Genomic DNA, 11,682 nt, shown 5'->3' on the forward strand with positions numbered 1-11,682 from the left:
ATTTTCTTTCTCCAATTTTTGCTCAAGCGATTACATTAATACTAAACTAAAAGTTATCTTTACCTTTTATAAAATATTTTACTTTCTTATTTTAAAATACCCAATATTTTTAGACCTTACCTCTAAAGATTGTTGTGAGATGTATATGATCCAACTTATCTTAATTAGATATATTGCGTTCGAGTCCTGTAGATAAAAAAATCCTCTTAAAATATATTATTTTTTTTATTATATCTTATGCTGTATGAATCCAGATTAGTCAGTGTCTCATCTCAACAAAAATACAAGTAAAAAAAATTAAAGCCCCCAAAATTTAGGAATCTAAAGCCCTTGCTTTAGTGGCTTGACCCTTGAAACATCCTGATCTCGGTATTTGATTTGGGACACACATAATTTGGATTCATGCAGGGAGGTTTACTTTTGAGGTAAACACTCCCTACTAGTAATAACTCTATTTTCAAGGTGCAAACACGTTACGTCCGATTAAAAGCAAAAGGGTATTTCTATAAACTTTTGGTGATACTAAAATAAATTCCAGTAACTTTTGATATGCATACGTAGAAGTAGTGACCTTATAAAAATAAGGATAGTCGTTGTACATTACAACCACTTTCTTTGTCGCCCTTTTAAATTTTCATTTAAATAAGCATAACTTATTCTGGGTGAGAAATAAAAAATAGGCAAATTTATAAGTGGTCATTCAAAAATAGTCATAGTTTCAAAAGTAATCGAAATTTAGTCACTTTTCATATAAAGATAAATCTGAACGAAAACACTGTTCAAAATCCGGAAGATACTCCAGCATAATATACTGGAGTTCTAGCATAAGTATATTGGAACTCCACTATATTATAATGGAGTTCCAGCATAAGTATACTAGAACTCCAGCATATTATAATGGAGTTCCAGCATAAGTATACTGGAACTCCAGCATACCGGTTCAATATAATATGCTGGAAGTTTATACATAGGTGCTCCAATCTCCAGTATATTATGCTGGAACTTTCCGCGTGTTGGAGTTCCAGCATAATATGCTGGAAGTTCATACATAGGTGCACCGATCTCCAGTATATATGCTGAACAGGTCTCTGTTGCAGCAAGATAACAAATGCTGACTATTTTTGAATGATCAGTCCGAAAATTGGCTAGCCCGTGTTATATTTACAACTTATTCTGCATCTGAGCCCAACAAAACCATGGGCTTTGACCCGCTTTGCTTTTTGCTTTTGCAACCTTTGTGCAAGCACGCGCTCTGTCCTAGTTTTAGTCAAATTGCACTTTACAGGAAGTTATAAAAGCACAGGATACTTTTAACCAAATTCAATAATTATTTAGTGGAAACTCTCTCAAGTCTTCCTATGAATAACCCTAAGGAAATCATAGAGGAAATTCTCTGCTTATAACAGCACAATTCCCTGGAGACCTAATAGCGATAATGAAAGGAAAAGTTCTATATCTGCCATTATTCATTGCTCGTCTATTAATGGTTTATTCTGCGTGAGTATTTGCCAACTGTTAGATTTATCTGATTTGTTTGAGATATATCTTTGGAACCCTACTATCAATGAGTTACGACGACTTCCCAATTCTTCATTTGATTTAAAAATTGAGAAAACATGTGATTTGCTAAAATTGTTGGTGTGATCTTCTATATATTTAGCTACTAGGTTCATGAATAACCTGATTAAACTTTAAAATATTAAAAATAACAAAAAAGTATATCCTTATAAAAACTAAAAGTATTAAGAATGTTTCAATATAAATTAGAAGATTTGACATTGTTACATATCTCAAGAACCTCTAATATGATTACAAAAGTTGTCCTCTTTGATCAATTTTATCTTCTAAGTAGTTTTCTATTGTAACATTTGTTCCTTGATATACTTGACTTCTCAATATCGAATGATCTTTCATGAAATAATCACGCATCGTTTTCTTTATTTTTGTCTACATGAAAAATATAGGATATTCAATTTCATGGCGCACACTATACTTGTCCTAAACAACTTCATGATGTGAAGGTTACACAAAATCATCACCATTATGATCAGTGTTTAGTTTTGACAAGCTAGACCCGTTAATAAACAATTAAAAATTAAATCGAGGATAATCCAGATTAGAAAATTTCAAGCACAATGTTCTTCCAATAATCTTCACCCTTCAAGTCATCGTTGGAACCATACTATTAGTTCATTGTGTCACGTCCTTAGTTTTTAACTAAGTAAACGTGTGGCACTTGACAACTCGCTCACGATCTTGCACAGCTTGCTCACTTCTTGCTATGCCAAGTAAGCCTTACTACCTCTCGCCTAGGTGGCAAGTGCTTAGGCAACTCCTCGGGCATGGCATCTTTGTTTTCCTCAAGCAACTTCTCTATGCAAGGCGGCAATGTCTCTTGAAAACTCTTGTCTTCCTCTAGACTTGCAATGGTTGCCACGAACGTTGGCTCCCCCTTCTTGATCCCCTTGACAACCTGCATAGCTGAGATTTGTGCTTGGATCTGTCCGTGTGGCATAGTCATTGTAGGTACCATGCAAGCTCCTTCTCTCTCCATAACCAAGAGATGTTGGAGGTAGGAGTCGATCAAAGTATGACAATGTCTAAAGAACTCTTGCCCCAGTATGATGTCAAAGATATCCATAGCGGTTACGGTAAAGTTTGTCATACCTTTCCAAGCTCCCAATTTGACACCTACTCCAATAGCTACCCCACGAGCATTTTGTACCTCGGCATTCACGGTCTTGACGCGAGAGTTGGTTGGAGCAAGCTGCAATTCTAGTCTCTTTGCGGCAGCCTCGGTCACGAAATTATGAGTTGCTCCAGTATCCACCATTGCACGGGCGGGCTTGTTGTTGATGGTGAGATCCACGTACCGATTGCCATTCTCGGTAGGTTGGATAGCTTGCTTTGTGACAGCACCACATAATCCGATCATACCCAAATGTGCGGTTCCCGAACTCTCTCCTTGCGGCTACTCCTTTCGTTCACGGACTACGGCGTTAAGGCTCTTTAGGTCGGGACAATTCCTGAAGCTGTGCGGCCCTCCGCATATGTAGCATCCCTTCTTCTCGGCCTGTGCCTTCTTCTCGGCGTAGCCCTGACGACCACTCGACTTTTTGGAATCTTGAGTCTTGGAGTATTGTTGATGTATCTCCTTGCCTTTGCCACGATCTCCCCCGCCTTTGACATTGTTAACCTTTGACTCCTTGCCATTGCCTTTGTCGTGCTTGCCATGCCTGAAATCCATCAATGATTCGGCCTCCACTATGGCTTGGTCTATATCAGTGACTTGTCGGCGTTGCAACTCCTGCTTAGCCCAATTTTGCAACCCGTCCATGAAGTGGAACAACTAGTCATCATTGGCCATGTTGGGGATTTATGCTCCCTGTTTGCTTCAATTTGCTAAGCTTGCGCCTTGCCTCATACAGGAGATTGTTTGGAAAGAACTGTCGCTTGAACTCGGCTTTGAACTGATCCCATGTGCTAATAGTACATAGACCTTTATCCACGTCGGCCATCTTCCTTCTCCACCAAAGCATGGCAGTCTCTGATAGGTACAATACCGCAGTGTTAATCTTGGCCTCGTCGTCCCTCACTTTGCCGTGCCTGAAGTAGTTCTCCAAGTGCCACAGGAAGTTTTCCACTTCTTGTGCATCACGAACACCTTTGAACACCGGGGGTTTGGGAGCCTCGATCTTGGCCTCCCTCGTCACCACAACATTGCTGGCTACCTCGGTCACGCCAGCATTGACATGCTCCTCGAGTGACTCTATCTTTGCCTTCATAGCATCGATAATACTCAAAGCCTCCATGAGTCTGCACTCTAAGGCAGTGATGGTTTGCCTTAGTTCCATCTCGGTCTGTGTACGTCCCTCCAAGTCAGCCTTACTACACTCAAAATCGCTAAGAGAATGATAGAAAGAACATAAAAGAATTGTTAAAGGAAGCTTTGTATTAGAGAGAACTTGAATTGTTTGCTTGATGAATTACAAATGAATGGCCCCCCTATTTATACTAATCACCTAGGAGCTAGTGTGTAAATAATAATTGTTCCACGAGTCCTTAATATTTACAAGTAAGTCCCTTCTCTAGAATTTTCTACAAGCCTAGAAGATTCCAAGGACTTTCCTAGCAAATTCATAAGGATCTAGGGTCTTCCTAAGGAAATATCCATATTTCTCTAGAATCTTCTCACAAATGCTAGCATTCCTCTTATGTAAGCTTCCACATGGCGCCTATGTGGCATAATGACATGGCGGGCCATCACAATTGGCTAATAAAAACACGCAAAGAAGAAAAAGAGAACAGAAAAAAGCAGCATACAGAGGCAAAGAAAAAGAAGACAAATAGATTGCATGCACTAAAGAACTCTCCCAAAAACTTTTACAAAATCTCATCAATAGATTCAACAAAGAAATTACAATTGAACAATTAAAATACTAATGAGGATTAAATATAAAATATAGTATCAAAAATGCTCTTCGTCGTATCAAAACTTTCACTTATTATATAATATAGAATATTGATAACAATGTGTTGGATTAACCTATATTAAGCCGGCAGTAATTAATTTTCATTTTGCGTGAAAAAATGGTTATGAACTGAATCTTCCAACAGTCCAATGTTTATGTCAAATCAAAGTTGTGATGCAAACAATATCAGTAGAAGTTACCCAATTTTTGTATGACAATTTTATGTAATATCAGTCATCTTAAATACTACTTTACCTATTTGACATGTACCATATAATTTAAAAGATATAATAATGAAATTACAAACTCAACACTCATTTGCTTACAAAAATTATCAACCTTATTTTACCACTAAAAAGTGATTGGTATAATGTTCTTTTGACAAATGTTTCTTCTCTTTTAAAGAAACTCTTTCAGCAAGAATTACCATTAGCTAAGTAAAAATAAGCTTACAGTATTTAGCTAGCGATTGGACATAGATTTGATTGAAACTTGAAAAAAGAGTTTTTGAAGTTGTATGGAAAAATAATTTTTGAAAGTTGAAGTTGTGTTTGAACATGCATTTTATTTGAAGTTTTGTGAGTGGAAGAAAAAATTTCATCCAAAAACTGCACGGAACTTAAAAATTTTTGAATATTTTTTTCCCAAAATATAATTATATTTCATAAACAAATAATATTTTTAATTTTTTTTTTTAAAAAAAGGTGAAACCAAAATCTGTAGCCAAACTGGAGCTTAGTACATTGTGATGTAAGGATTAAGTGCATGTCACATCTGTAATGTACTAGAAGCCTAATTAGAAGTATTAGTTCATTGTTTACCAGTTTCAAAACTTGAAGTTATAAATAAAAAAATCAAAACAAGAAAAATAAAAAACATTCAATGCTACTTTTCCCTCTTATTTTCCTAGAAACTAGAATTTGCACCCAATTTCCACAGATCGTCTCAGTGATCATCAATGGCTTCCACACCTCGAACACGGCCCCCTAGACCGCCCTCCTCTCTAAGCCCTAACCCTAATCCCACCAAGCATAAAACCCCTTCTTCTTCTCGTCCTTCTACATCATCCATCGCTATTCCTCTAGAACCTTCCTCGAACTTCTTCCCTTCTTCTAAATCAGAGTTCACACGGCTCCTCGCCGTCGTCTTTGTTGCCGCAGCCGTCGCATTTGCCTGCAATTACGTCTTCACATTTCTCAATTACCAGCCGAAACCTTTTTGCGATAGCAATCCCGAGTTCGATGCCTCTCTCTCCGGTTAGTCCATTTTGTTCTTCTAGTAATTTGTTGTTTTTTCTAATGTTATTTTCCGAATTGTTGTTTTTCTTATAAGCAACATGTTAGGCTATCGAAGCCTGATTATAACAATTACTTCCTCCGTCCCGATTTATCATACTGTTTTTTGTACTACTTTCACAGCTATCAGCCATTTTGAAATCATCAAATTGTTCCAAAAAAAAAATGACTTTTTAATATAACGTTTTAGATGTCATAGTAAATGCTGAACAGTTACATAAGTGTTCTCTTAAGCTATGGCTAAATAAGGAAGTTGTAATGCCAGAAGAATTCAATCTGTTGGAGACTAAGAAAGGGGCAAGCTTTTGCTAGAAAAGTACTCCTATCTTTAATCCCCAAACTTTATAATTTGGATGGAAAGTCATGTTTTCACCTTAAACTGAGGAGCATAATCCATAAAATTTTGATTAGAAGAAAAACCAAGTTACTGGACTGGATTTTTTAACTACAGCAGCTCATGACCTGCTCTTGTTTTGAAAATCTTATTACTCTGAATGATTGGATTGGAATTTAAACATTAAAGACAAGGGAAGCTGAGGTATGGGCTTGGATGTCATAAGAGGTTTAGGGGTTAAGAAAATGCTAGGTGGTTCGGATATACTTCAGCTTTATTAGTATATCATGTGGAAAATGTAATGTTTATCACATCATAGAGTTATTCTTATTCAAATGATTCATTACATTATCTTGTGATACACTATGTCTATGTGTCAAATATACCATTATGCGGATTGCAGAATGACCCCAATTATCTAGTATATTTGTAATACTTATTGGAAGACACTCTTAACAAGGAGGTTAAAAGAAAGATAAAACTGCCATAATTTGTTAATAGTGGGATATCAGCACATGATCATCTGTTTTCCTCTGCAAGATTTCTCTTTGCAGAGAAAAGAAGCAGAAGATCACCAGAAATGCTTCTTCCTCGTAATTTCTCTGCCCGTTTAACTATCGTCTGGTCTCCTCCAGCGAAAGAAATTTTGTTATATGATTTCTGAAAACTGTTTGTTGGTGTTGTCAATCTTGCATTTACCAGGCAGAAACTTAATCAACACATTGCTAAGATCTCTCTCCATCTTAATGAATATCAAGAATATCTATCCCACATAATGAGAGCATCTGTTGTTCAGTTTCTTGTATCCATATCATATAGCTGGAGAAGGGTAAATACCACAGGTTAAAATTATTATTCTGGTTCTAGACGGGAGAACTGCGGATGTCATCTTCTTTTGCAATTTTATGTGGAACACTGCTAGAAACTTCCTAATCAAATATGCGGTTTATTATACGTTATTTCTGTTTTGCATTTGCTTTTTCTTACAACATTTCAAAATCGTGTGATCCTCTTCATTTTGGAGAAGAGAAGCTGCGGAACATTATGTTCTTCAGTGCTGACAGCTTCTTAAATAACTTCCAACTTTTTCGTTGCTCTTTGAGATCAATAGCTTTGTTGGGTTTTAATTATTCCTCATTGCTTTAGACTTCTGTGAGCCTTGTCCACTTAATGGAGTATGCCATGAAGGCAAATTAGAGTGTGCGCATGGCTACCGGAGGCTCAGGAACTTATGTGTTGAAGATTCAAATATAAATGAAGCAGCTAAGAAGCTCGTGAGTGACACCTATTTACCTATTTTAGTTATAAACATGCAGTGTTGGTTAAGTTTGGGTTTTGAATGCTTGCTCAATTGTGTAATTATCTGGGTGCAGTCAAAGTCCGTGGAAGGTCTTCTCTGTGAAGAATATGCTCAATTTTCATGCACAGGCACTGGCAATATTTGGGTGCGTTGCTTTTGAATCTTGCGTACACCCCCCCCCCCCCCAAACTCACACACACATACAAAAAGAGAGATCCTCAAGATGTCTTTTGTATTATTAAGCTACTGGTTAACATTCTTCATAATTTGACGCTTGCCTTAGGTTCAAAGTAACCAATTGTGGGAAAAAGTGAATGAATCTAAAATAATGGATGAATATGGCTTGAACAAGGCGGTTTATGCTCATGCCATGCAACGAGCCATGGAGGCTCTTGGCAAGGTTTTGGAGAGAAGACTGAATGATCAAGGGTATGCTCTGCTGATTTCTGTTATACTAACCATTATTTCGTAGCAAGCAAATGAAAATATATCATATTCTTTTTTCATTAATGTTTCTTCATCTTTTGTCTAGAATTGAAGAGTTGAAGTGTCCAGCTTTGCTGGCCCAACATTATACACCAGTTTCCTGTCGCATCCAGCAGTGGCTTTTTGAGCATGCTTTGCTATTGGTTCCAGCTTGTGCATTGGTACTCCACAGTAAGAGCAACCTTTGAAAGCTTATATTATAACCGTCTAAACCTTGTTGACAATATTGGAATTTACAGCTCCTGGGATGCATTTTCATGCTGTTAAAACTCCGTCGGATGTATTACTTGTCAGTTAGAGCTGAACAGATATATAATGAGGTATTTAACATCGTTTTCCTTCCTTGGAGAATCTATCCTGTGGCATTGTTTGCTTTCAGTGTCAACTTGTGACTGGCTATACTACTTGAATATGATAGGCTTGTGATGTACTTGAAGAGAAGGCAGTGAGTGCAAGAAGTATGACGGGCAAGCATGAATCTTGGGTGGTGGCATCACTGTTACGGGATCATCTTCTTTCACCGAAGGAAAGGAAGGATCCAGTGTTATGGAAAAAGGTGCTAATGTCCTCCCTTCTTTTTTTCTACATTTTTGGGTTCAGGGATGATATTGTGCTTCCTACTTTTCCTATGCCTAGTTGAAATGCTTTCAGAGTGTAACAAAATAGTATATGGTTCTTGATTGGAGAAAACAATATAGTAGAAGTTTCTATCTTTTCTATATCTGTATTTTGTAGGTTGAGCAGTTGGTTCAAGAAGATTCTCGTCTAGAGAGATACCCTAAGATGGTCAAAGGTGAAAGTAAAGTGGTATGGGAATGGCAAGGTAGGAAGCCATTTTACTGTCTCAATCTTGAGTTAAACACTTGCTGTTGTTGATCAATTCACCTTTTCGCTAACATGTTCTTTCTAAGCAGTTACTGGTTCTGTTTCCAGCTAAAAGTCAATTAGTTAACTGCAACGACATTTGCATTTAAAACATGATGCATGGAGCAAAAGTGCACACACTTTCACGTTGAAAATGTCCATTTTGATTGGAACACATAATAGGAATTTTTGCTCCTATGGATGTCTTTTAGAAACACTTCTTTTCCTGTTTAGCAGTTGGAATTTGCTATTAAGAAAACAGGTTTTTGTTGCACTGCACGGTGAACACCACTGATGATGTGGTAAAGTTGCTAATAGGTTTCTGAGTTTTCTTTTTTACTTTTGTTGTTTTTCTTTTTTGACTTTTTCTCCTTCCTGAAGTTTTTGTAAAAAATTTAATTGCAATCTCTTCCTCCTACCATAGCAGTATGGTAAGTGGTTAAATGTCGATCAGTTTTGAGACTTTGAGAGCCCAAACTCTAGGTAGCATTTTACGATGCAGTAGAGGCAGTCTATCACCAGAGGCTGTCAATGTAAACTGTGTTACAAAAGATCAGTTGGGAATTTGGGAAGAAAGTTCTCAAGCCAGTGTATTAATGAGAGTAATAGATTGAGTCCTTAGAAGAAAAAGAGAGTAATAGATTAAGAGTTTTTTTTAGCAACTACTTACGAAGTAAGATTGAGACTCCTTGTGCACTCATAAATAGTTAACTACATAATGAAGCGATATTCTGGAGGTCTGGTGCTGCCTCAAGGCAAGTGTGAATTGTATTTTGTTCACAAAGTATAGTCCTTCCCATAAATCTGTATAGCTTCACTTCCTTGGTTTTTATTTGACTTTGGGTGAGACTCTTATAATAGTTACTTCAATCTAGTGCTTCCTTTCTAAACTTTTTCTGTCTTAATAATATCCCTATATGACAATTTAAGACGCTGAAATTTTTTTAAAAAAAAGACAAGGCACTTTGAACGAGGTCTATGCCCTGCCTTGCTAAGCTCTTTTACCACGTTTTAGGGGAAAAAGAAAGAATATAAGACAACAATAGGATGAGTACCCATTCCAGATTTCTTATAGCATAAAACTCTTTATTGTTTGTTCCCCTGAATTTGACTTTAATCTTTCTGTTTATGTAGTTGAGGGTTCTTTAAGCTCTTCGGGTAAGAGGAAGAAGGCACAGGAAAGCAGGCTAGAGAGAGGTGAACGCACAAATCTCTCCCCTCAGCAAAGGAACTGGCTATTAAAGGCCGAGGAGCCTGTGAATTGCTGAGCTCTATCCTACGCTCTTGTTCGCGTGTTTTAAATTGTTGTATAGTAGTACTTTTTATTGGCAAAATGCAGTTCCCAGTTGTACACTTAGATCCATGATACACGTTTCAGAATAGCCTTGTAAATCTGATTATTTAGTCTGGCGTGCAACAGAAACGCAACAATTTTGGCTCTGATGGAATTCATGTGGGAGCTTCATAGTCCCTCTCTAAACGTACTTTCTTTATGTCACATTTGTGTCTAATTGTGTTTGCTTTATGCTTGGATAATATGATGTTTTCTTCATACACATCCCAAAATGTACCTTGAATTTGATGGACTGTTTTGCCAGCCAGCTCGACTTGTGATACTGCTGTCAAGGTTCTTTTAGGATTATAAAGGTGAATATTGAAGAAAATGACATTGTCAAGTCATAAGAGCTATATTCGCAATGAAATTGGAAAAGCCTGAGAGCCAAATACTACTATAACAACAACAAATCCAGGTAATTCCACAAAGTGGGGATCTTGGGGAGGGGGAGGTAGAGTGTATGCAGTCTATACCCTTACTTTGCGGAGGTAGAGAGGCTGTTTCCAATACACCTCTGGCTCAAGATAAAAGTAAAAGAAGCAGACACAACACATAGAAATATCAACAAGATAAGATGATAGAACAGTCGAAGCGAAAGAATCAACATATAGTAAAAGAAACCTACGAATAAAAAAATATGAAAATAAGAGATTAATACTAATTTTACCGACATGAAAATAAGACACCCCGCCTATCTACTAACCCGAGAGCTAAATACCAGTCAACATATACTAAAAATAATGACTTTATGGGACTGAATAGTGTCGGTAGAGAGTGAGACTTACTAATGGAATGGCACTTGATAGTATGTCATCTTCAGATCTGTCCCCCAACGGTCCATAATCAGTAGTAGTGCCTTTTCAATTTTTTCATTCAAATTCTCACTCCAACTAAGTCAATGAATAATGTCTTTAACGCGTACCCTTCATGTGATTTTATTTCAACACATTTTGGATGTAATTAATGAACTGACCTTAATATATCTTGATGTTTGCTTAAGATTAGTGTATTGAAAATATAGATTAGTTAACTTTAAATGGAGAAGGGAATCTAAAGTAACCTTCCTATTAAATTCTTTATTCCTCCAAAGTAACATGCTGCATTATGCAGATCTACCTTAAATTCTTTTTAAGATGTACCTTTTTGTTACTTAACTTTTATTTCAAGTGGGAAAAAGGTTTGCCTTTTTTTTCAGCTCATAGTTTTAGTCGTATTAATCATATTACCATTCATAAACTTGGGTTCCATCACCATCCAGATCTAATAAGATATATAAGTATCAGAATATTATTATTAGAGTTAGCTGCGGAAAATCCAACAGTCCATTTTTAGAAATAAACAAATAATTGTTGTCGGTTACATTAAATAATTAAGCCATCTTCATTTGTCAATCTATTCAAGGCATATACAAAATTGTCATAATAATTGTCCTTCCCCACTTATAAAATGGTATTACTAGATCTTTTGGAAAACCAGATGGGATGCGATGTAGACAGATGAGTTAATACCTCTTATTTTTATATGGGAAAATAAATCCCAGATATTGTTGTATGTCGTGTTACTTTTTCATAAATTACTTCAAATAAAACTAGAAA

General features: G+C 36.6%; 1 protein-coding gene across 1 annotated transcript; it reads left to right on the plus strand.

The window, feature by feature from the left end:
- LOC109231351 lies at positions 5,301 to 10,289 on the plus strand. The gene is made up of 9 exons (XM_019396986.1): positions 5,301 to 5,728; positions 7,248 to 7,375; positions 7,475 to 7,546; positions 7,685 to 7,830; positions 7,934 to 8,048; positions 8,127 to 8,207; positions 8,306 to 8,443; positions 8,623 to 8,710; positions 9,886 to 10,289. Exons 1-9 carry the CDS (start codon positions 5,431 to 5,433, stop codon positions 10,017 to 10,019), a joined length of 1,200 nt encoding a protein of 399 aa, XP_019252531.1. The 5' UTR covers positions 5,301 to 5,430; the 3' UTR covers positions 10,020 to 10,289.

Source organism: Nicotiana attenuata, chromosome 8 (genome assembly GCF_001879085.1).
Source record: "Nicotiana attenuata strain UT chromosome 8, NIATTr2, whole genome shotgun sequence".
In the NCBI taxonomy this organism is placed as follows: domain Eukaryota; kingdom Viridiplantae; phylum Streptophyta; class Magnoliopsida; order Solanales; family Solanaceae; genus Nicotiana; species Nicotiana attenuata.